Below are 25221 nucleotides of genomic sequence, written 5' to 3' on the forward strand. Positions count from 1 at the left end.
TTACTCCAAACATATGTCATGGCGTTACTCATTACTCGTTACATTTCCTAAAATTTTGCTCACCTACATTTTAAGGGTTTTACCCCATCAAGATCATACTTCTAAAGAACGGGGTTTTTGCTTCAAGCCATTCCAACTCCTCTAACATTTGAAGACTGGGTTCCCACATTTTGCACTTCTGAGCATTGACAGAGAAGCTTCACATAAATGTATTGGTGATGGAAACCATGCCTCTAAAGTACTGATGGGAATCAAGCAAGTAAAACAAAATTTCAAATGGATTCAAACAAATAAAACAAGCCAATGATCTCAACAAAGCAAGCAAATCGTAAAGGGAAATAAGAAAAAGTTAAATCTCTAGAGATTTTATTTGACTGACACGCTTATACACACTGTAATTACTTTTTGGTCTGGAAAAAAAGTTGTTATAGTGAACCTTAGCTCATAAACTGATGCAAATCAATTTCATGCTTCATTTCATCCCTTAGACACAAAAGTTTGTAAAGGGTTTATGCTAGTGATGTGATCAAATAAACTTTCAAAATCAAGATTGCTAAAGTGCTGGGAAAGTCAAAATACCAGCCGTTTCCAATGTAAGGAAAAAGGTTGAGTTTGACCAAAAAGACAACCCTGGATTGATCGAAGACAAATCAGGGTTACTTTTTATGACTAACTAACGGGTTTCCGACCTTCCAGTCCTTCCACTAGACATGGCACATGCGACGATTGAAAATGTAAGTTTGTAGCCCTAGTCGCAACCTCGCGTGATTATTAATTTGATCCCATCAGTAGTTTATGCCCTCTTTAATGTAGATACCTAACACTGTAGATACCCTTTTTAAAATGCGATGAAAGTCAAGGGTGTCTGAAATTCATCAAACACTGGATAAGAGTGGCCTCAAAAAAGCAAGATACAAGAATGGCAGGATTAGATATCACCAGATGCCAAACAACACAAGAAATGCTCACTTTGGTTTTTTTTCCTGTGGCATAGCATTGTTCTTGATTTCAATGGGGAATTTATTTCAGTTTAAAGAGTGTTACACACGTAACATAACATAAAAAGACTCACATAATATTTTTCTCCAATGGTGGGTTTTGAACCCACGCCCTCTGGGATACTATAACGTGTCCCCTTCAGGCACATTGGACCACTTGGCTACTAAGGATCCTACAGCAAATCTCATATTTTATTGATTGCCCCTGTTTAGCAATGTACCTCGAAAGTACAACAAAATGTAACCAAAATTGCAATGCAATGATGAGGTACTTAGAACTTTGTTTCTTTGTCCCAACATTGTGCTTAAATGTGGGATATACGATTGCACCTTCATGTAATCAAGGTAGAGGGCTTGTCATAAAAAGTCACCCCAACCAAGCCACTTGAGACTTTGCTTTGAACACATTTTGGTAGTTGAGCAGCAGGGTGTCGGGCCGATCGGCCTAACGCAAAGTAGACAAACGAGCCATCAACTCACTGGCTCCCTTAATTCGGAACTTGATTTTGAGAATCACGTAACTAAATGTGTTCCAAGCCGATCCCCATCGCACAAACTAGGAAGCCGCCAGGGGGCCAAAACAATATCAGAAATCTCGTGAGTGTCGCTTCTCTGACTCTAAATCGAGGTAATTTTGCCACTTCTGGAGGTCAGCTGAACTGAGGCTTGTTCCTTGCGTTTCAGTTAAGTGTTTCCACCCCATGGATGAAAATTGCAACTTGAGCCCCATCAGAGAGGTTGGACGTGCCACCAACAATTTGTTTGTTTGTTTGTTTGTTCAGAGTCAAATGGCAGCTCTCTTGCTCGGCCTGCCATCTGATTTTGGATGTCCCAACTGAGGGATATTCCCGCTTGATTGTCACAGCCCAACATTAATTATTACCTCACCCTCGGGAATGACCGCAGGTTTGCCCATTTATTCTGTTAAAGCAGCAACTCATGCTGTAATTTTAATACTGCAAAGAAGCTTGGACTTGGCAAGCCTGGGATCAAACCAGGATTCGCAAATTGGAAAACGGATGCCCACGGTACCCCAGCAAGCCTGAGGAGTTTTGACATTTATTTCATTTGAACTGCTTGTCTAAGCAAATAGCTTTGGGGTATAGAGCCAATTTGATAGTGCGTCCACCAAATTATATCAAACAGGTTCATTTTGTTGGGTGTTGCAACCCAGCGCACTCAAAGTCACTAGATTATTGAAAATTCAATGGGCGGATGGTGCGAGTTGATGCTAAAATCTTTGCAAGCAAATTGAATCTTAACTCATCAAGGTGTTTAAAAAATTAGCTGATTTGCAATTGCGTGAGGAAGTATGCCTTCATGAATAAAGCCTAAACTGAAAGTTTAAAAAATTCCCGCCAATAGCTCCAGTATTCAATACTAGATACAATTTTGCTCCCTTTGACCATTTTTATAAATTAAGGGATTTTAGCACTATGTAAATGCTGGATTCAAAGGGATTTTGAACTCCCTCCCTATCCATCCCTTCATCCTCTTTATGATGTCACAAAAGGGGTATTTTCTCTTCACCATGATGCAGGTTGCAATTGCATAAGGAATTCATAAGCCACATTACCAAATGAAACCTCAATAATGTATTTTGCAAACCAGAAACTAGTTGATCTATCTTTAATGAAAATGTTTAGGGCATAGCCAAAAACATGGCTTGTAAGAGACCCACAAGTTGAACCAAGAGTGAGGTTTGCAAATTCATGTTATTGTCCACTTTTGTTACACTTGAGTGTAAATTACAAAGGATTAACAACTAACAAAACTCATGCATTGAGTGCGTTTATTACATTTATGGGCACTATCAAAATCAATTATATTAGTAGGGTAAGCAACATCAGGATAAACACCTTAAATGAAGTATTTGGAAATAAAGACAAAGGCATCATATACTGAATCTAGACCAGCCATATATAATTTCATATATAGATCAATCAAGGGTGCTGCAACTGCATGTTTTCGTCGCAGCTGTTGCTGGGTATAAAAAACTCCATTTGTAGTCAAGATACCCAAGGTAACTATGGTATGAATCTGAATTGTTGATGGGAAGGCTTGCTGGTGTACCATATTGATAGAGCATCCACTTCCCAATTTGAGAATCCTGATTCAATCCCAGGCTTGCCAAGTCCTGGTTTCTTTGCGATATTTAATTACGGCATGCATTGCTCCTTTAACAACTTACATGGGCGAACCTGCGGTAATTCCCAAGGGTGAGGTAATATTTAATGATGGCTGTGAAGACAAAGTGGGAATATCCCTCAATTGGGACTCAATTGGGACTTCCTAACCAACAAAACAAAACAAACAAATTGTCAAAACTCAATGCATGCACAGTCCGGTTTGGCTGGGCATGTTGTCTTTAATTTAACTCCATGGAATAACGTCAGCTGTTCAGAAACGCGTTCACTTGACATGCCCTACAAGCAGAGTGAATGCTTAAAAAACTGTAAGAAACAAATTGGACTTCAAGAAAACAACAAAATAAGCGAATTGACGATAAAAGCGAGTTCCACTATACTAACAAAATGACATGCACTAATGAGAGTCAACGTTCAATATATTTTCAGCATCCTAATTATTCTACTTATAACTAGAGCTGCAGCGTTGCATATTTTTGCTTAATTGTGGGGTGATTTTTCCGATGTTCTCAAGAAGAATTCTGGAATTTGAATTGTCTCCAGCATCGCCAAGATTCTGTCCAGTGAGCCTGTAGACAAAAAAGAGAGGGTCAAGCTGCCATCAGACCCTACAATGGTTGCAAGTTTCTCCTGTGCACCAACCACTTTGAAGAAAGTCCGTCCATCCTCGGAGTATTTCGTAATTCAAGAAAACCTTCCCTGAACTCTGCTAATTTCATACCAGGTTAATTCATGTTGGCTGGCATATTTTTGATGAGTTTTGTTGTTGTATCAGCTTTACTGCTGTTACCTGGGTAATGAGGCAATGATGGGCCCCAGATAATTCCCCATTCCTTGAGAAACGATTGGAAGTGTCACTTCTGTTGGCCTGTCACAGGGGGATCCACTATCGCCAATTCTTTGAATCTATGTATCCGACCTGCCCGAAGCTCTTACACACCAAGGCCCCTACATCAACCATTTTCCACTTTAATATCTACAATATGCTGACCACCTGGTTCTCTTGGCTGATTCAGCCATGGAATTTCAAAATGCCATCAATGCGCTTCATGGTTCTCCAAGAGAACGGCCTTCAAGTCAATAACATCAAGTTTAAGGGCCCATCATTCCCTCATTACCCAGGTAACAGCAGTCAAGCTGATACAACAACAAAAATCATCAAAAATATGCCAGTCAACATGAATTAACTTGGTATGAAATTAGCAGAGTTCAAGGAAGGTTTTTTTGAATTACGAAATACTCCGAGGATGGACGGACTTTCTCCTAATCAACAACTTTACGGCAGGAACCTGCACTTGCGTATCCTGCACAGTAAAATTCATGACCGACGTTGGCGCAATTTAATCCAAGCCGCCGATGACAATAGGGAAAAGGTCAATGAAAAGTTGAAGGAAAGGTATAACTCTCATTCTCGACCCTTGGTACCCTTGAACGTCGGGGACTGTGTTTGGATCCAAAATCCCTCAACCAAGAAATGGTCTCACACAGGGACAATTATTAAGAATGGCAGACTTCGGGATCACTTTATCAAATTGTCGTCAGGGAGCTACCGGAGAAAAAACCGACGATTTCTCAATCGGGTTTGCTTTGTTGAGAATGAGCCGGTTGAAGAGGGAGATGAAAATCCTCCCGAAAATCAACTAACAAGGTGTATAACAGCTTCTGTCCCAATTGGTAACTTTATTGCTTGAAGTGTGCCAGTTTGTGGCCCTTGTTTCATTTTGTTCCAAGCTTCAGGGGGGTTGAGGTGATATGTGGTGATTCCAACAATCTACTACTCCTGATCAGTAATTGGTCAGACGAGTTTTACACTCAAGCAATCTCCCACTGCAGTTTTTCGCAGTGGAGTCTCCAAACTCCATATTTGATGCATACTTTTGTGCATATTTGGTTCCGAAAATTTTGCATATTTGCCCAGCTCTACTTATAACACTACTTTTGTGAAATTGGCCCTTGCAGAAGGAATCATTGAACTGTAAATTGTTGATTAATAGTCACATAAAAAATGTTTTTACATGAAAAATACTTTTCACATACTTAGGGGATTTTGGGACCCAAAATAATATTACTGTCCTTTTTCAGTTTTTGACCTTTTTCTTTTCTTCCTACATGATACAATGATACTTAACAAAGAGAAAGATGACCATAGAGATCAAGGACATAATTCAGTTGTGGATAAAATATGACACAAATCTATTCTTCATGCGAGCAAAGTGCCCTAAGCAATAGGACTAGACTGTCGAAAAGAATCAATTGTATACTGTACCATAACATTGGAATCGCTAAAAAAGTGTCATAATGTCAAGCATTGTAAAAAAGAAGATTTAGCTTCTTTGTCAATGAAATAAAGAAGCTCAATAGATCACCCAGTATATGCAATAGGATACAATTTCAGCCTCAGTTTGTTTGATTTTGTTAACACCGTTGAGCAAAAGCGCCATCTTTTGGATGCGTAATGCTGTATCAAACACGAAAATGACACAACTTTTTCCACCCATAGTTGAACTTTTGTTTCAAAAAGAGCCTAAAATTTGATTTCTTAATTGTTTCTAGCACCATCCTTTGGTTTCTTTGTGCTAGTTACAACACTATTTAAATTAACTTATGCCACAGCCAAACCCTTGATACATCACTACATAAGTCGAAAAGGGGCGCTGGGGAGCAAAGGGGTGAACAACTACCTCCGTGAGCTTATCCTATTGTTTTCCTAGAATTTGGCAACTGAAAAAGACACTAAGCATGACTAACAACGACCTTTTGGCCATGGCAGCAATGTTTTTGCAATTCATCGCCTTTTTTCTTTTGTTCCCAACATTCTTTTTTTTCTTCTTTTCTTCTCGACTTTTTCGCACTTGCTATTTTTGCATTCTTTCACCTTTTTTCGCACTTTTTCCAACTTTTTCTCATTTTTCCCAACAAACAAAATGTTTTGCCAAAATGACAACTGCTTTTGTTCACGGTCACCTAAACAGGAGCTAGCATGACCATGGAAAGAATATGCTCCTTAGGGATAGCAGGTTCAATTACTGGTGCTTGAAGAAACAGTAAAAATCGGATATGAGAGCAGCTTTGGGGCCGTGAATTTCTGCTCTTATATCCGATTTTTACAGTATTATAATGTATTATTCCTTTTCATTTATGTGTTGCTTGATATTGAAGGCAAAAATAGCCCCCTCGAACGTGCAGATACAGAACGTACTTGTCAAGATGAACCGAATGCACTTTCGGTCGGGCTCTTGATGGCTCGGAAAGCATCCGCCAATTTTGACCTCAATCAATCGTCTTTTATAAAAGCAATCTGATACTGTACGTCTTCGTACGTGATACTGTACGGGACCTCTAAGTCCCCTGATTCTCATACTATTGAGACTCCTCCTCCCTCTTTGAGATCACGCTGTTAAGCCATATTGGGGCCAAAAATCCCAATGTGTTTTGTCGGAGCCTATTGATTAACATTGACTTCCCCTTCGTAAAAATTATTATTTTTTACTTAACTAGTATCAGAATATTTTTGGTTTGGTTTTTCACAGGATTTTCTAGGGCTGCAAGGAATGTAATCCCAATTACTAATAATACAATGAGAGGTTATACCTGGTCAAACTATTACCTTTTAATCTTTAATTGATATTTGGTCTACCAACGAATTTGAGTTGTCAGACCGAGTTAGCCCTTAAATGTAGGGTTGATCTGGAATACTATCTAAAAATTTGTCCAAGTCCGACTTGAAAGATGCAACCGGATCAACAAGGCCCACGTATTCCCTACGAATATTAGAGGGAAGCAAATTAACCAATGAAGGAGCCCGAGAAAGAAGAGAAGTGGACTTTATTGTTCAAACTAGCCTGGATTCTCGCTCGAGGGCTTGAAAGTGCTCTCAAAACGCACATTAAGCCTCTATAGTCACAAGAATTGACCCTAAATCCTGGGCTGGGACAAAGCTCATGGATGCACGACTTGTTTAGAGTTAGCATCATGATGCTATCTCTGGACTTAAACGTGCGATATACCCATTCACACATTTGAAAAGCTTTACCCACCATCAACTGGATATGCCCATCAAACTTTTCATTATTTTGGAGGACTTTGCACCTAAATCTGTCATAGATGAGACCTGCTCAATATCTTTACCTCCATTATCTACAAGTGGAGTATTCAAAGGAGTTGACCCGAAGGTCATGGAGCGGAATTTCATTCCGTTCAGGGCCATATTACTCTTAGTAACCCAAGAATAGATTATTTTTAGGCCCATTGCAAGGCTAGTGGAATCTTGGCCATTCCTAACAGAAACCAACTTTGTGTTGTCAGCATAAGAAGAGAGAGACTGGCAGTAATACTAAGCTTTTGAAGCGGGGCAACGAATGTTATAAAAAGGTGGGGCCCTAAGATGGAGCCCTGGGGAACACCTGACTTGACATCATGCATGTCACTAGGAGATCTCTCAACCTTTACAATTTGCTTCGTATCATGAATGAACCCTCTTATCCATATGGGAACCTTGCCTTGGATCCCAATGTCATGAAGTCTATTCAACAAAAGGCCATGATCTACTTTATCAAAGGCCTTGGCAAAATCAAGATAGACAACATCAACTTACTCGTGCCTTTCCAGTCTCTCAATGACTTGCTCTTCGTGCTCAATCAATTGGGTAACCGTGCTAAAATGTGCTCGGAACCCGTGCTGGCCAGGTGGAAGGACTTTAAGAATTTCAACAAGTTTGGACTTCCTGATCTTCCCAAGCACCTTCGCAATATTCAAACTGAGAGAAATCGGCCTAGAGTTAATGGGCAGCGACTTATCCCCCCCCCCTTTAAAAATTGGAACATCTTGAGCTAACTTAAGTGACGCGGGGATATTGCTCTGATCTAAGATGCAACGCATCAAGCACGACAAAACAGGAGAAAGAACCAGTGAGCATCTCATCAGCCACTAAGATGTCACACCATCAGTACCAGGAGAACTTGAAAGCCTGAAGTCCCTGATGGCCTCTAAAGCATCTTGATCTGTGACTACATGATCATCTAAACGCTCAACTTGACTAACCTTGTCAATCTCAACAAACTCATCAATAAAGCAATGGACTGTTGCTTCTAAACTCAGTGGGGTTGAAAATACTTGCATTTTAGCCATAACCTCTACATTCTTAATAGCTTCCCCATCAACCTCAAAAGGCCCAACAGGGTGTTTCATTTTCTCTTAGAGTTCGCATAAGAGAAAAAAGCCATGATACCATTGCTTTATGAAATACCTTAAGCATGAGATGTTAAATGTTGTTATTTTGAGTCGTAGCGGAACTCAATGGTTTTCGTGTAGGACCTCGGATACTTTAGAAAGCCCTCTATCAACGTTTTTTTCGTCGCAAGCAAGCTACTGGCTGATTCAAGCCGAGGCCATACGTGATAGATGTAAAGTCTACATTATTCAGTTTTGGACACTACTATGGCCTTAGTGGCAACGCTGTGATGAACGGCTTTCCGTTTCCTCAGATAGCGTCACTTGATACGCTTTCCTCCTGATCAGGCAGTCGAAGAACTGCCTCGTTGGACACCGCAAGACTATTCCCGACCAAGCATTTAGAAGTTTCATGTCAATTGCCGCTAACCCAACTGATATTTCGGTTTCAAACTTGCAGACCAATTTTTTTTGTTACATATGCAATTTTTGGGAAGCATATGTGAAATATTGCAAACATTTTTGGCGATTTTTAGAGCACAAGCACAAGATTATTCCAGCCTTATGTTCTACACATATTTTTACGAGATATCTAGCTCGAGATTTTGTTTATTCGTGAGTGTTGCACAAAACAAAGGACCTCCAAAATTTCAGCCATCTCATGCAAAATTAACTCGATCATTTTAATGTAATGCCAACATGTATTTGCGACTCTTGGCCATGTCAGTGTAAAACGCCGAAACTATTTGTATAAATATCGTATACAGAGTTAAACAACGAGATGAAGAGAATAAAATGGTCTGTATAATAAAATAGTGGACTAGAGTGATATGACAGCAGATATTTCATTTTCTAACCGTTCTACTCCATAAAAATGTAGAAGCAATCGCCATAATCTGTCAGGGTTAACAATAGTAGAAATGAATCTTGTTGTTCAGTTGAAATCAACATATTTAAGGATCGATATGAACCAGCATGAAATGCAACGGTTTTAACTTTGGTCGGGTCTGCCTCGCAATGTTTTGAATCCCCCCCCCACCCCCTGCCAAGGCTGTACTATAGCCCAGCAATACCTAGCCAGACTCAGCCTCAGCCTCAGATGCTAGCCAGACCCCCATCAGTGTTGCCAAATGCAAGGTGACTTCTCACTTCTGAGGAAATTTTAACGCCCGCTGGAGAGGATATCCGGTCAATTAGATTTCAGATAATCTATACCGGGGTGCATTTTGATCACGAGGCTAGATTTGAGGAATTTTCTATCGATCATTCACCCAAAATCTTTTCAAAATATATTCACTAACTTTGGCAACACTAGTCTTCCCCCTCCTGCCTGGCCATCTGAGCTGGCCCACTTGGACTCGTCCAAAATCCTCACTCGCTCTCCGCTCTCTCCTCGCTCTTGTCGGCTCGCTCGCTCGCCGTTCACGCTCTCAAGCTAGCTCAGAAATCCGGACAGTTAAAGTTGCCTTTGTTCAACGATCGTTAGTGCGACTGGTCTAAATCGCCTCGAATCTTCTTAATTCGGAGTAAAGTGTGAAAACGCCTGTGCGGATCCGGACCTTCTTATCGCCCTCGTCACGGGATCACGCTTCATTCACGCCCCTGATCACCGGGTAAGTCCGCCAAACGATCGATTTGATGATGGACAACATGGCGACCGTTGGCCAATCGGGCTATATCCTAAGCATCTTTGTTATTCTGAAACCGATTAGGATGGAGTTGGTATGGTATTGGAATGAAGAGTTGAGGTATCATGATAAATTTTGTGGTTTTAGGTATCCGTGGCCCGCCCTTCTCTGTGGCAGAGGCGACCTCGTTGTCGCCGGTTGATTGTCTGATTTCTCCTCTGGTTCGGTCCCTTGCAGCATGTCGGCCGCCGTCATGGCCGCCAATACCACGTCCAACCTCAATACCACCGAGTGAGTCCAACAAACTTTAGTTGAGCAAGGTCTTTTTTATTAATTCTGGCGGATTACCTCCTGATGATAGCGTTAAAACCCTGATAAGTCATGAGGGCGTTTGATTAGTCTTTCTGAAACAATGAGATTAGTTCAAATGACCAGAGACCTCGCTCCGGGTAATGGCTACATGAAAGTATGTCTTAACCGTTTTCAGACCCAAGCCTGCCGGTGATGAAGTTCCATCGAGCACGACCAATGCGGGTGGTATGGGCTGGAAATCTAATTTGAAAATCCCGGCCAAGGATCGCCGGAAGCGAACCACTGATGTGACTGATACGAAAGGCAATGAGTTCGAAGATTTCTGCCTCCACCGCAATTTATTGATGGGTATTTTCGAAATGGGTTGGGAGAAGCCTTCCCCCATCCAAGAGGCGTCCATTCCTGTAGCCTTGAGTGGGCGTGATGTCTTGGCCCGGGCCAAGAATGGGACCGGCAAAACTGGCGCTTACACCATTCCCATTTTGGAGCAGATCGACACCACCAAAGAATATATTCAAGGTAGAGGGCATCAATTTTATGAAGGGGAGGAGCGGGCGTGGCACCTTTGTAGACTTGACTCGCTTGCTTCCTTATGGGCGAACCAAGGGGAAAACTGGTGCCAAAGCAACACTATTGGGCGTGCAGATTTCAGGGAACTTTTTTCTCTGAATGAACACGATCAAGTGACAATATTTTTGCTGGAAGGCATTTTGTCACGGGTATTGTTCAATCAATGAAGATTGACCGAAGCATGTCTCTTCCAGGTTTGATTGTGGTTCCGACTCGCGAATTGGCGTTGCAAACGAGCCAGATTGCCCTGGAATTGGGCAAGCACCTGGGTGTGAAGGTTATGGTGACCACCGGTGGAACCAACTTGAAGGAAGACATCCTTCGACTGTACGAAAAAGTCCAATTGATCGTGGCCACCCCCGGTCGAATCCTGGATCTCATGGAAAAGAAGGTGGCCAACATGGAGAAGTGCAAAATCCTCTGCTTGGACGAGGCTGATAAGTTGCTCTCGCAAGATTTCAAAGGCCTCTTGGATCGTCTGATTTCTCACTTGCCTTTGACGCGGCAAGTCCTATTGTATTCGGCCACGTTTCCCCTTACTGTGGAAGCCTTCATGAGAAAGCACATGAAAGACCCCTACGAGGTCAATCTAATGGACGAGCTCACACTCAAGGGAATCACACAGTACTATGCTTTCGTTCAAGAAAAGCAGAAGGTCCATTGCCTCAATACACTTTTCTCCAAGCTTCAGGTAAACAATCTTTAACCCTCGTCTTGGCAAGCGCTCACTCGCCTTTGGTACTGGGCAAGGCTCTCCACAGTTCATTGGAAGTGACCCAATCGTCCTCTGGCAAGATCAATCGTTGAACTCTTAGTTTAATCCCGGACTCGTTTTGTTCTTACGTTTCCGATTCATGGCCTTGAGACAAATAATTCAGTTTCTTCTAAAAACATAGCCTAGCCAGCAAATTTTGTTCAGTTCAAAGTGTGACACTATGGCTTTGATTACAGATTAATCAGAGCATCATCTTCTGCAATTCCACTCAACGCGTCGAGCTCTTGGCCAAGAAGATCACTGAACTCGGCTACAGTTGCTACTACATTCACGCCAAGATGGCACAACCTCACAGAAACAGGGTGTTCCACGACTTCAGGGCAGGGCTCTGCAGGAACCTCGTTTGCTCAGGTAATTAAAAATCTACATCAAGCCACTTAGTCCAGTTCTTGATTAGGACAACAAGAATTGGAACTTTATCTGGATCAAGGAGTATAAAGCAAGCAGAACAATCTGATTAGGTCGACTAGTTTCGAGGTGCTATAGTACTGTAGATACGGATAACGTTTTCAATTCAGACCTTTATCTCGGAAACTAGGCTGTTTAGATGTTTATGCCCATGCCTATCTAGAGCACATTTCGGCAAACATTGCCAGATTCATTTGTTTATTGGTGGTTATGATGCGAATTGAGCGCTTCGAACACGAATTTGAAAACTGACCTTACATGAAGCCTTGTCGAAAATTTTAACGGCTTTTGAGTCATAGGGATGCACGTTTTCGGCTGGTACCATTGCTTGCCTTGAACGGCTTGTCTGTAAGAATCGCCCCTATCAGGCGTTCAGCCACCTTGGCGCGAAAAAATTGCTTCGCAATGCCCAAGGAACTGGAATGTTAGTCCAATTTGTATGGAAGCAAACGCTAGTGTGTCGGCTCTACCCCCAAAGTCGGTGTAAAATGAATGCTCTTGAGCACCAAAAGAATTGGTTTTTTTTTAATGCATTTGCTACGCCTTAGGTACTGGGCAAGGCTCTCCATATTTCATTGGAAGTGACCCAATCATCCTCTGGCAAGATCAATCGTTGAACTCATAGTTTAATCCCGGACTCGTTCTGTTCTAACGTTTCCGATTCATGGCCTTGAGACAAATACCACAGTCGTCATACTAAATGATGAATCAGTTTGGATCACAACTCTTAAGGTTTTTTTTTAATACTTTTAGATTTGTTCACTCGAGGTATCGATATTCAAGCCGTGAATGTGGTGATCAACTTCGATTTCCCTCGCATGGCAGAGACCTACTTGCATCGCATTGGTCGCTCTGGCCGTTTTGGTCACATGGGCGTGGCTATCAATCTCATCACCTACGAAGACCGATTTGACCTCCATCGTATTGAACAAGAACTGGGCACGGAAATCCGACCCATCCCCAAGGTCATAGACAAGAGCCTCTATGTGGCAGAGTTCCACACTGAGGAGGATGAACAATAAGCCCCACACGCGCAAGAGCCAATAAACTCACGCCACGCCCACCCACAAAGAAAATACGCCGGGCCGTGTTAAGCGTGCGCTCTCAAGCGTCCAACAAAGAATCCTTCAAAATTGTCATTTTCGTCAACTCCAAGCAAGCCGCTTGGGCGTGTCAGTGCTAAGGGTGTTGACCTGTGTCGTAAATCCTGTCTGGAATGAAAGACTTGCCCCGACCCTCAACTTATGAACTAAGGTGAATCCGAAAGCGAATATCTTCCAAATGTGTCTCCAGCGGGAGGCGAGGCCAGTCAAGAAAGCTTATGAAAAAGCCACGCCCTCTATTTATACATAGTCTCTTGTCTCGCCGCATTTCCAGACCTCCAGCCAATTCTCTAAAAACGGTACCATTACCCTCATAGCTCTATTTTTATGCCTATCATTCCTTGAAGCCCAAACCTGAAAAGGGCTGGAAGAAATCAGTGTTGCGGCCACGCCCCCACTAATAGTTTGCGTGAAGATTCCAAACTGCTCTGTGCGAGCACTCGCTCGAGTCTCATCCGCTCCTTTGGCTGCAAGATATGAACAATCCTGGCAAGGATTCGACCCCGCCCTCTCGCACCCTCAAGCACTGCTACACGCCCTCGACTGGCCAAGAAAAATCTGTGATCCCACACCCACCTTTGATAAGAGTGTCAATATTCAGTTCTTTCGGGATCGAAGTCAGACCCTCTCCATCCACGTGGGCTGTGAAAACCAACCAACAACCATCTACAAAAATACAAAACACCTAAAAAGAAATTTTAAAAAGAACTAAATTTTTTGAGGAGCTCTTCTTTCAACCATTCATTATGAGCAGAGGGATACACCACCACCACATCAACCCTCCAGATTGTAAAGAAAACTCAGGCGTCCAAGAACCCATTGGTCTACATGTAAGAGTAGTGTCATACCGATATTTATCAATGAATTGTCCCTTCAATTGTTCTGGTCTCTCCACACATCTGTCTTGACTCATTTCCCCACCGTATTCCTTCTTACCATGAAGAAATGTCGTCTTCAGTTCATGCATTCCCACCTTTTTTATTACCCTTATTTGTGTCAAAGCTGGTTCGAAGCAAGCTGATCCTTTCATTCAAGTGAAAGGTTCAACCATAACGAATTTTGAGTTGGAACCAAGTGAAACCGCTCCAAATACTCATCTGGCTCGCCAATTTTGACAATCAAGCGCTCTGTTGAGGTTTCTTGGCGAGCACTTTTGCCAACCGAGAAACATTACTTGGAAAACCATTCTCACTCAACCCGTGCGTCCATTCTAGTGTTCCTTCAATTTCCTTCGAATTCTGTTCATTAGTCTAAATCGGTGTATTCTCTGCGTGTTACTATGTTGAACCATACCTTTGTATCACATACCAACTTTTGACCCATCTTGGAAACGAACATCAAATAAATGCCTACTCCTCTAGTCGTGTATATTTCTTAGTTAGGGAATTCCTGACCGTTTCATATAAATTCGAGAAAATTCTTGCTTAACGATCCATCTGGATGATACTTCTACGACGATTAAAAAGGGGAAGATGGACAGCCAAAGGTCTCAAAGAGAGGAGCTCAAACTACTCGAACCTCTCTACGATTCATGTCAATTTGAGTCGTATCTCGGTTTGTCGAATGGTCTTCTCGATATGAAGGAAATGGCATTAAGGTGTTGATTGCGATGGGAACGGGCTCACTTGTTCAACTGATATCATTGTCAACTGGACCATGTTTCTTCCCCTCGAGGACTAAGTGACGGAACTTCTGACAAATTATGTACCTTCCTGTTGTGAACACGGATTGGCGAATGTCCAACCCAACATCACCCGGCTTCATGAACAGGTACAAGTAGGAAGTTACTACTTATTGCCAAAATCTTGAGCAAGCTAGGGTTAGAATCTTAACTATAAACTTCATTTGAGAAGAAAAGAAAAAGTTTGGCAAAAAAAAAACGAAAAAAAAGTAAAAAATAGTCTGATTCCAAAAAAAACCCATTTGGTCCTTAAACAGTCAAATCGCCTCCCATTTCAGAGGTTTTTAAGAACAATTTTCTTGAGAGCGCCTATTTCTATAGGTTCATGTAATCTCTTAAAATAACACGCAAAGTCATGTTCAAGTAAAAATCTGTATTTATTTGATTCTTGAAAGGTTTCCAGATTGACCAAATTTGTTACGTCAAACTTACCAGAGCCATTGTTTTCGTCAGAGTTGCAATCCGTTTCATTGACACAGGGTGTAGTAGAGGGTGCATCCGTTGTTGTTGCTATAAAAGAATGACGAATATATTTATCAAGCAATGCTTGTGCATGTAATGAGAGTGTCAATTCGCTTTCTCACGAAATACACAAGAAGGCCAAGGTGTAGGTTCGTAAAAAGACCCATCTTTGTTACACGTCGTCTGAACGATGGGTCGGATCATCCAATTATGACTGAAAACTCGTCCACCCTCGCATCCGAATTCCAAGATTGATCCAATGGGAACAGTGGATACTTGATCTGAAACCCAAACTGTATCCAATGAACCACCATATCTCAGGTCAACAATACCTGACCTTGCCCACCTGAAGTCAGAAATTTCATCTCGGATATAGTGAAATCCCCTTGGATTAGTAGCTTCGTGATGGGGGAAATGGCTGCAGTGGCCTGAAACTCAGTGGAGAGCTCCTCGTTCAACTGGATATCAAAGACAAAACTCTCCGGTTTGAAGATGATCTGAATCTGAAAGGTGTCCCCCTCGTCAATCACGAACTGATGATGGTTGGTCCCCGGCTGAAAATTCATAGGTTTAATCATCATTTGTAGATATGGGTATGCACCGTATGCACACATGCCTGAACCACTGGAACATGGACTGGACCTCCGGGGTGAGAAAAAGCAACAATTTCGATTTATGTTCATGTATTGTATTCTTCTTCTGATGAAACTGGCCCTAGATGGCTACAATTGCGTGCTTCAAATTTCAGATCAATCAAATGATTCAGTCTAAAGTTTTGACCACTCAAAGCGAAGTACATAGCAGAGCGCAGAATAAAAGATCCAGCCCAGTATTTGCGTCCATTCTGTTCTGTTCAGAGTAATGTTATGAGCTTTTGATCCAACCGTTTGATCTAGCCGAAAAGAAAGTTAAGCAGTCATCGAGATCTTGGACTAGTCTCATTTGAAGAAGAACGCAAAACGAACAGTCGATTCCTGACCCCAGCATCCCTGTCCAAATTCCAGTTGTTCATTGAGTATGTTGTGTTAAGTACTATAAAGTCATTGGTTAGATCCAGGTTTTCGTTGGCCAAGTTAATCTCGAGATGAAATCCAATATCGTTGTTGTCGGAGATGAATTGCAAGACAGGATTTTGCTCCACCTTGTCCTTAAGACGAGCCAATAGCATCAGCTTGGATTCCTGGCCAAAATGGGAAGGCAGTGGTAGACTGTTTGGCACGGTCAAGTTGTAGAACATTTCGTTGGGATTGGTGTTGATCTTGAATTGGCTACTTGAGAGATATTCCAAATTGGACGAAGCCGGTGGTTTTGGAAGTTTGGAACATGCTGTGGCTGGATACAAGGATTTAAACGTAGAGTTTTTGTTCTTCTCTCTGATGTCAAAACTTGATTTCACTAACCAATGCATAAAGGTAACTCGATCCGATCCCAGTTGGTGTTCCATTGGCATTTGCTTGTCAGGCTCTTTGCCGTGCTCCCATCATTGTCGTCAAGAAGGAACACTCTGTTAGGACCACAAGTATAGGTGGATATGGCTTTAAATTCGATATCTCCATCCCAAATTCTGCGCCCTCCGATTGGGGCTTTAGGTGGTTCTGTCAAGCAGTACATGGCTGGGATAAAAAAAAAATATTTTTTTAAAACTAAACTAAGTGCTATTAAAACAACACCGTTGGCTTTTCATCTGCTCACTGTCTACGCAAAAGGTGAGCGTGGACTTGTCAAAACTGCCGTCAGGTAGGCATTTCACGGATATGGAAGCTTTTTCTTTGTCGTCCGAAAAGTAGAACCCTGATTCGCACGTGTAAACCACGTCAGCGCCAAAAGCCACCGGTTTCCCCAGGTAGCTGGCTTTCATATTTGGCAATACGGGAGGGTCAATACAAGCATTCCAATTGCATGTCAGGGTCTGTAAAAGAAAAGCAACCAAGTCGTCATCGGAGTCCCTTGGCCTCATATCCTTGGATCGTATGTACTTGTTCTGGAACCCAAGTTTGATTCCATTGACAGGTAGTGATAAATTTGGGTATCACAACGTCATTGCTATCCCTCAGGTCCTGGGCTTCCGAGCAAGTATAGGTGACTTGCTTGCCCACTGCAGCTTTTCCCGAGAGAGACGGATCCCAATCCGATGATCCACCATTTGACGGGCTGGCCATGGGATCGGGGCAATAGCGAGCTATTCAATGAAGAGAGTCGTGACTTGTGACATGCTTGTTGGCGAAAGACGCGTTACTTACTACTTGGGTTGACGCATTGTTTCCATTGAGGATACGTCCATGTCCCATTGGGATTGCACACGGCTCTGATGTCAGTTAAGTCCCGATCTTCTTCGAAAAGAAATTCATCTGAGCATTTGAAAATTGCTTCAAACCCAAAATCAACCACTTGATCACTTTGATAGTTGGTCAAGTTCAGATTCTTGTCCGGAGATGGAAGAATTGGATTGGCACACCCAAAAGCTAAACAATTGAATGATAGAGTAATCCGCATTGAGGTATGTAGACGAAAAAGACAGCCTAAGTTTCTTACGGGCACAAGGAGGAAGGCTGGCAAAGGGTTGCCAAGTTTGATTCCAGAAACATGATATATTCAAAGCAGCCATTGTGTTACCAGCGCTCGCGAATTTTGATCCAATAGGACACTTATATTGGTAGGAGCTCTTGAAGATATTGCCTCCGACCAATTTGACCAAATTGGCATGGTAATTGTCGATTGTTGCTTGGCAATCGGATGCCTCTTCACATGGGGAGCATTGCATCTCCACCAAACAAGATGGAGAGTCCCCTACTTTGGAATCCATGATCAATGATAGGCTATTATTTGGAGCGAAAGAAATATCGAGATCCGCTTGGAGAATGAACACGGTGTCAGCCTTAGTTGGGATTAGTTTGGTATTGACCTGAAATAAATGGGCGCAAGTAGTCACTTGCCCATGATTGGGCCCTTTTCAGACTTAATGGACTCACTGCTCCCGTAATCTCAAGGGCGTGCTCAGGTGGGATAGAAAACTTGAGAAGGGATGTAATCTTAGGCACGGTGCTTGGCGTTTTCACGTGGACTGTGTAAACGCGTCTTTCCATCTGTTCTCCCATACCATTGGAGTAAAAGAATGTTTTGCTTAGCATGATCGTCGGGGAGTTACAGGTGTTTTGTCCAGGGATGATTTCCTTAACACCATTGGCGCCAATGCAGGTGATTCCATAACGAAATCCGGTACTAAGAACCTCCATCTCTCCGCCTTCTACTTTGGCTGGAGGATCCTCACAGACTTTAGCTATGAAACCAAATCCGCTTTGTCATATTGCGATTGCTTCCCTATATGGAAATCCGTGATATATGAATGTGACTCACTTTCTATGCATGTTGGCCACCCGCCGACGGGAGCTTCCCAAGTGTTTCCGGGTTTGCAAGTGGCATTAACAAAATCCAAAGTTGGATCATGTTGAAACTTTTTACCGTTGTCACATCGATATTGAACCGCAGAGCCAAATGGAACTGGTTGTCCATCCCAATTCCAGATCGAGAGACCTGGATTCACGGGTGGGACATCGCATTTAACATCTGCAAGAACTCGTCACATTGAGGCAATACTGTTTAGGAGAGATCAGGAACTCACTAAACCTTACAAACGCATGGCGGCAAAATGATGGAGTCGTTCCAATTGCCATCCATGAGACACTCAAGATTGATGAATTTCTCTGTGGCCGAGTTCTTCTGAAATTCTGTGGCAGATCCGCAAGAATATCTCACCATGGCCTTTGTACCCAGTTTGCCGGCCGTAACGTCAAGACTGTTGGTAAGGCTGGAGTTGGTGCTCAGCTCAGTTTGCGAATCGCTACAAATGGCATCGTAAACGCACAGGTCAAGTCCGGGCACCTGGTTGTACTGAAAAACGACTGAATGTTTTTCAGTTAGACCCGGTTCAAGATTAACCAAATGCAACACTTTGGTTCGAAGGTTGGTAGAGTCCTCCAAGGTAGCGCCATTGGTGATATCCTAAAAATAACAATCGGATAAAATTGGTCGCCTATTCATGCTTGTATGTTAATTGTTTGGAATTAATCGTCTCTTACAATCAAAGAACTCGACTGAAGCTCATGAGAAAATGTGATCTTGGAATTCAAATCCGAACTACTCGCTGTAATCATGAGATCCACTTTGGACTTGATTTGGCCGCTGGCCAGGATTTCTTGATCCTCCACGAAGACCTTGATGGCTGGGCAAGACGGCAATGCTACCGGGGTGTTCGTGCTCCTCCCAAAACATGGTCCAAATTTTATTCCATTGTCCGTCAAATTGACATGACCTTGTTGGGGTGAGGCCGGGGGTGGATTCAAGGCTGGACATAACGTTGCTGAAAGTTCAAGTAAGACGTTAGTTCGACCAGTTGCATGAAGGCTACGAATTGGATATGAGAAAAGGCGACGGATAAGATCTTACAAGATTGACAAGAGGGCCAAGCAATAGAACCTGCGGTGAATGGACAAGGGACTTCAAAGATGCTCAGAGATCCACTCCCACTGTAGGGAGTCATGATTTTGCCGTCCTCACAGATGAATTGATATTTAGCAGCGTCTTTTACAATGGGAAATCCTTGATATTGATATAGCTTTAAGGAGCTGCCAACGGGAGCTTCAGGTGGAGTTGAACAAAATGTATCTGAAAGAATAAAGTTGACTCTAGATACTGATATGTCTTTTTACCGCAATTGTTCAAACCTATCACCAACCTTCACAAGGAACAGGATATGCTGGCTCCCGGGTCCATACCCCTTCTTCAGAACAAGTTATTGCCACTTTGGTCAAAGGCGTGAACGAGAACTCTTTTAGCGCAACAAAGGATTGTTCGGGATTGATGCAATGATACCTGAAAAAAGGCAATCTTGATGCTCTTTGACCTTTAATAAATGAGAAGTCAAACTTACTCCAGAGTAATGTCACTGGCAACTTCTGTGGAGACCGCTTCACTTGCAGTTGTCCCAGCAACTGGCTCTATACAAAGGGTTCGGATATTTATGTGCAACGTGGGCAAATAAGCATTTGACATGAACAGTTACCCGTCATCGATGAGGTGATGGACATGACAATTTTAGACAAGGAATTAGTCGGGCCTTGGAAATACCGCCAAAACATTGCTTTTTGAGACTCGGCCGTCTTTGTATTGTAGTTCGGCCCAAACAAGTTTGCGTCTCCGCACCTTTTGAACCTAAATCAATATTTTTTTAATCCTCTGTTTTAAGCACTGAATGGCTTTACCACTTGTTCAAAAAGATCCCTCACCATCCAGGGCCTTCAAAAATATTGGCGCAGTTCTCCGTTGTGTCCTCGTCGTTATCGACATCCATTGTCGTAAATTTCATGCCATTGGCCGTTCCAAGAGCGTCTGGTACAAATGCATGGGAGGGGGAGGAAAAATCTTCGACTTCCAGGTTGTAGGTTACATTGTTCAAGATCTTGAAACGACCGTAATTGGCCTGACGATAGTTCAAATCTTTGTCCCACAATTCGATTTTAAGTCGATAGTCTCGAGCATTGGTTATACTGTTGGTCAAAATAAAGGTAATTCATTCTTATTCACTGAATACGTTACTGAAGCCAAAGTTAGTAATTAAAAGTACTCACTGATACAGATAATCGAGTCCCAACCAGAACTCCTTGTTTTTGTCGCCAAATCCCACTTTGTACTTGTCCATATTTTGGTTAAAGTAATCCTAGAACACATAATGAATGTTTCCTTCAATATTCTGGACATAAAGAGTGTTTTGATATTCGTGAAATTACGATTGGATTTCCAAATTGTCCCCGACGCAATATCACGTTCCAACCTCTATCGCAGAAAACAGATTTGGTGGAAGCAATGGTGGATCCCAATCCGAATGAATGAAGCTCTTCGCCAGGAGTGAGAAATCCCCCTGAAGCGTAAGATTCGGCACAATCCGTGGGCATATCCCGTTGCGAAAATTCTCCTAAAGATATTAAGCATTACGACTTGGCTAGATTTTTCATAGACTGAATAATGGATGATACCCACTGTCAAAGCTCAAGGGAACGGTTCCAATTTGCACTCTGAGCAAACGAAGTGACATTGGATCCGGGTCAGTGCCTCGAATTTGCAGCCCTGTTCCTTCTAGGATAGAGGAACAGGGTGTTACGAGATCGGCCTCAGAATTGATGTTTTTGCACAATTTAGGGGAAGGTGTCAGGACGTTAAGAGCCATGAGTTTAAATTCTTCCACTTCCAAATGAACGGTGGTGATCAACGTGTAACGCTCAAGGTCCACTTTCCACCAAGGATTTGCTTCGAGGTCTAAATTTGGTCAAATTTAGTCCTTGGCATCTTTTTGGCTTTTCCATTAATCTACTTACCTGTTGCAAAGGGGATCCCATCAAAGATTCCATTGGGATTATTTCCGGAAGAAGCACTGGCAGTCTTAGGGATCAGGTTGGACTCCAAGAAAACAGTGTCATCTGAAAACAGGTGAGAACAATAGCCTTTTTCGTTTTTTATGTTGCTCATTAAAAGTTTCTGCTTGAGTAAGAAACAAGACTTTGCGAGTTCATTTTGCAGATGATTGAATTATCCTAGTAAGGAACACCTCTAACCTGGCAGCCGAATTCCATGTCTTAGTACTCTTGAACCTTTTTGTAACCAAAACTGCCTTTAAGGCGGAAAATAACTTGATTGACTCTAGTTAAAGGTCTCTCTGAAAAAGCTTGGTTCAGGTGACATGTTCTATGTTTAGCACAAAGGGGTATGTGATGTACTTGAATGACACTATTTGAACAATCTAAAATCACTGATTATGTTGTAACTTTTTGTAGCGGCCTTTACTCACATTGCCCCAAAAGTTGAGGAATATTTGTTAAACTATTTAAACACACAACTAATTTAAGGAGACCAAAATTGGACAACAAATATGGCAAAGTTAAATTGGCATTGCTAACTAGTCATGGAATTAATCTCGGTAAAATCTTTGTTCCACTTAGCTCAGCAAGTTGAGAAAGGTCAAAATGGTCCAAAGATGTTCCATTAGGAACTTTACAGGAATGAAAGAGCTCTCGTATCGTGATCGATAAAGGTCACCAGATCATTCACGAGTTACATGACCCTGCATGCATTTGAAGAAGCATCATCTGTCTATTTGAAAGAAAACTAGCTAATTGTAATCTCTGTGCCAATCATTAGTGACTCTGTTCACATTTTTACATTTCTGCATGGGCTATCTCGTGCCGAAAAAAAATGCTTTCTAAACATTCTAGCCCAACTTTTGACCTTGTTTCATGATGAAGTAGGAAAACTATGTGACCCTAATACTCCCATAGCTCATAGTGGAGTCCTAATCAAATTATCAAAGGGCATTGAATCTTTAATATCTCTGTGGGAGCCAATTCACTCTTAATCATGCTCTATTTTTGTAATGTTTGCCCTCATCAGGGCGCCATCTATTGGTGAAATACTAGGAGTACCATTTAAGTGCAAAAAAATGCGAAAATCTCCAAAAGTTAGATCTGTATATATTCCAAAGGCACGAAAATAGGGATAGGTAGGAGTAAGAGAAGCTTGGTTGTAGATAAATACTTTAAAGTTTAAAATGCACTTTCTTAGTTAAGCACATAGCCTCCACTGGGTCAAAGGCTACTTGAGGGTACTTTTTAACCTTAACGCCGAGGGGCTCAAGTATATATGCAGTATGAATGTCAAGTTAGTATATTCTTACAATCTATAATCGGTTAGTTGATACGTTACATCATTTTGAAATTATCTAACTTTCGGTCACATTTCGAAACAATGATAATTATGTAACTCGGCAAAACTGTTGCAATAAAAGAGTAGAAATTTGCACTGATGAACATGTTATCTAAACAAAATTGTTCTTTTTGGTTCCGGGTTTTCAAATGACACCCATAGATACAAATACTTTGTCTTCCGTTTTAACAACTTTACCTTTCAAATCATTGTGGGAAGTTCTCTTTTTTATAATGGATAACGAGGTTTAAATTACACGATGTATTTGCGCAACAGGAATATGTTGCTTCATCAAAACAACGTTGAATGTCATTTCTTTCGGAAAGAAAGCAATTCAATTACTAATTTACTTGTATGGATTACCTGGTTTGAACGTTCCTTCAGCTTCCACTCTAACCTCAGATATGAGAAGCGCGTGAGCGGAATCCGTTCGATAAATGATCAAGCCTTTATCAATAAATGGCTCGTCACACTCAAGGGTCACGGTCACTGTGGAGGCTGTCGCGATTAGGCCGCAAGGCCGTTCACCCAAAAGGCCCTTAACCATCACATTCGTAAAAGGAGTCAGGTCAGGTCGAATCATGTGAACGTCATGGATTAGAAGGAACCGCTTGAACTCTATTCTTAATTGGGCGTCAGTCTGCGTTTGGCTGTGGAAGAAGTGGCTTCGGTGGATTTCCCCGTCAAAAGCATTGATCACCCCAGTTGCACTTGGATTGATAGAACTTCCTGTCCAATGGAGGTCCGAATCGATGGTGTCTAAACGCAATTGGAAAGATTAACTCAGCCTTGAGCTGAGACGGTCAATATACTCACAAATGAAATTAAACTTTCGTCTGAGCTCTACTCCGTCAGGAATAGTAGGAGGGATTGGACAAAACTTGGCTGAATAAGAATAAAGAGGGCGTTATAGGAGGTGGAATGCAAAATGACATTGATAGTGAAATGTGCTCTGCTTCAATACCTTTCATGCAAACAGGCATGGCGGTGGCGTATTTCGCCGGTTTGATGTACTCCCAAGTGTCTCCCTGCAGTTTACAAGTGGCCTCAAATTCGAGTTGCGACGAATTGTGCCGAAAATAGTATCCTGGAGAGCAATGGATCACAATCTTGTCGCCCTCTTTGGGCGGATTAGTGGCGTCATAGTTTGAAAACAATTTGTTGGCTTCGGAAAGTGTGGGCGGTCCACAACTGACCCCTATCGGTTAGAGAAAATCAAAACAGTTTTTGCTACGCCCTCTTCAGGATTCAAACTAATATACGAATACTTACGTTTGCAATCAGAGATGGTTGGTGTCCATTCCCCGTTGTTTCCGCAAGTGATAGTTGACTCGGTGGCTCCATTGGAAAATTCGAACCCAGGGTCACATTTATATCTTCAATCAGAGGGAAAAAAGCAAAATCAGTTGAAAGATGGCTTTGCAAAAATGAAATTACTTTAAGACATGCAGGCACACGTTAGTTAAGTTATAATTGATTATATTTAATTAGTTTATGATTCTTTGAAGCGGAGGTGCTCGAGGATCCGGTTCCATCCACGGATTCCGTTCCAAATTTCCAAGGGTTGCCTAAAAGTAAGGAAGAAAACAATCCGCGTTAAAGGCCAGAGGCCTGAACGTAGACTGGGATTACAAACCCAAACAAGACACGTTTCACTGGCTTGATCTTTGTTGTTATTGTTTGCTCTTGGCTTCTTGACGACCTTATGCATATTCTAATCAGCTCTAAGGCCACCCTAAGATCCCAAGACAGGGCTTGAGTTGACTGTTGACATTGCTTCTCATGACAACTCCAAGACATTTGATGTCGTCTTGACTTCTTGATTGGCGTACCTGCTTATTAGAGGCATTGGTCGTCACGCCATCCTTGAGACCACAAAGGGACTCATTAATCTCAATGAGGTCGATTCAAGACTGACGACCACTGTCATTGGCGTGCATAACAAATGTTCGTCGAGTTTCTCAAACTACTAAAACGTTTGTTATTGTGAGCTACATATAGCAGTCCTGAAAGTGATTTAACCTTGATTTTAAACCCAACAAATGTGAAAAGTTTTTAATTGAACATGATTTAAGGGAAAAACGAACGAAAAAGGTGAATTCTAGTCATCAAAATTATCCCTTAATCTGTTAGCTACGGCCACATAAAAGGTCAATATTGGCTCTACAACTTATATTTTTAACTTTAAACATTTTTCAACTTTTTCAATTCCAAGGGAA

At 42.0% G+C, this 25221-nt stretch overlaps 2 protein-coding genes and 1 long non-coding RNA gene across 4 annotated transcripts; 1 reads left to right on the forward strand and 2 right to left on the reverse strand.

The window, feature by feature from the left end:
- The first annotated feature begins 9738 nt into the window (after positions 1-9738).
- LOC131889827 (ATP-dependent RNA helicase me31b-like) lies at positions 9739-14470 on the forward strand. 2 transcript variants are annotated; one of them, XM_059239025.1, is made up of 6 exons: positions 9739-9927; positions 10090-10233; positions 10430-10773; positions 11019-11515; positions 11776-11950; positions 12761-14470. In XM_059239025.1, the coding sequence occupies exons 2-6, from the start codon at positions 10181-10183 to the stop codon at positions 13027-13029; spliced, it is 1338 nt and encodes a 445-aa protein (XP_059095008.1). In that variant the 5' UTR covers positions 9739-9927; positions 10090-10180; the 3' UTR covers positions 13030-14470. The 2 variants fall into 2 exon arrangements, with proteins under 2 accessions (XP_059095008.1, XP_059095009.1); XM_059239026.1 differs by having other exon boundaries at positions 10180-10233.
- A 324-nt stretch (positions 14471-14794) lies between these two features.
- On the reverse strand, positions 14795-23618 carry LOC131890823 (uncharacterized). Its single transcript, XM_059240263.1, has 23 exons — positions 23366-23618; positions 21622-21723; positions 21287-21562; positions 21037-21221; positions 20878-20966; positions 20536-20796; positions 20313-20461; positions 20181-20247; positions 19986-20122; positions 19697-19915; positions 19330-19610; positions 18883-19252; positions 18608-18817; positions 18223-18530; positions 17786-18155; positions 17494-17715; positions 17230-17432; positions 16946-17162; positions 16654-16866; positions 16287-16585; positions 15600-15807; positions 15376-15534; positions 14795-15301 (listed from the first exon to the last, which is right to left on the reverse strand). The coding sequence occupies exons 1-23, from the start codon at positions 23583-23585 to the stop codon at positions 15066-15068; spliced, it is 5001 nt and encodes a 1666-aa protein (XP_059096246.1). The 5' UTR covers positions 23586-23618; the 3' UTR covers positions 14795-15065.
- A 32-nt stretch (positions 23619-23650) lies between these two features.
- Positions 23651-24390, reverse strand: LOC131890824 (uncharacterized). The gene is made up of 4 exons (XR_009374345.1): positions 24275-24390; positions 23967-24200; positions 23819-23887; positions 23651-23761 (listed from the first exon to the last, which is right to left on the reverse strand). It is a non-coding gene; the product is annotated as an uncharacterized LOC131890824 (long non-coding RNA).
- Positions 24391-25221: the final 831 nt, after the last annotated feature.

The sequence above is a fragment of the Tigriopus californicus genome, chromosome 11, assembly GCF_007210705.1.
Source record: "Tigriopus californicus strain San Diego chromosome 11, Tcal_SD_v2.1, whole genome shotgun sequence".
NCBI lineage: Eukaryota > Metazoa > Arthropoda > Copepoda > Harpacticoida > Harpacticidae > Tigriopus > Tigriopus californicus.

What these genes read in the sequence shown, in the direction of transcription:
- LOC131889827 (XM_059239025.1), top strand. Translation starts at nt 10,181, where the DNA reads ATGTCGGCCGCCGTCATGGCCGCCAATACCACGTCCAACCTCAATACC. An exon ending in CACCAAAGAATATATTCAAG is followed by an intron (nt 10,774 to 11,018) that starts GTAGAGGGCATC and finishes TGTCTCTTCCAG; the next exon opens with GTTTGATTGTGGTTCCGACT. An exon ending in CAGGAACCTCGTTTGCTCAG is followed by an intron (nt 11,951 to 12,760) that starts GTAATTAAAAAT and finishes TAATACTTTTAG; the next exon opens with ATTTGTTCACTCGAGGTATC.
- LOC131890823 (XM_059240263.1), bottom strand. Translation starts at nt 23,585, where the DNA reads ATGATTCGACCTGACCTGACTCCTTTTACGAATGTGATGGTTAAGGGC. An exon ending in CATCACCTCATCGATGACGG is followed by an intron (nt 20,248 to 20,312) that starts GTAACTGTTCAT and finishes CCCTTTGTATAG; the next exon opens with AGCCAGTTGCTGGGACAACT. An exon ending in GCTCACCTTTTGCGTAGACA is followed by an intron (nt 16,867 to 16,945) that starts GTGAGCAGATGA and finishes TTTTTATCCCAG; the next exon opens with CCATGTACTGCTTGACAGAA.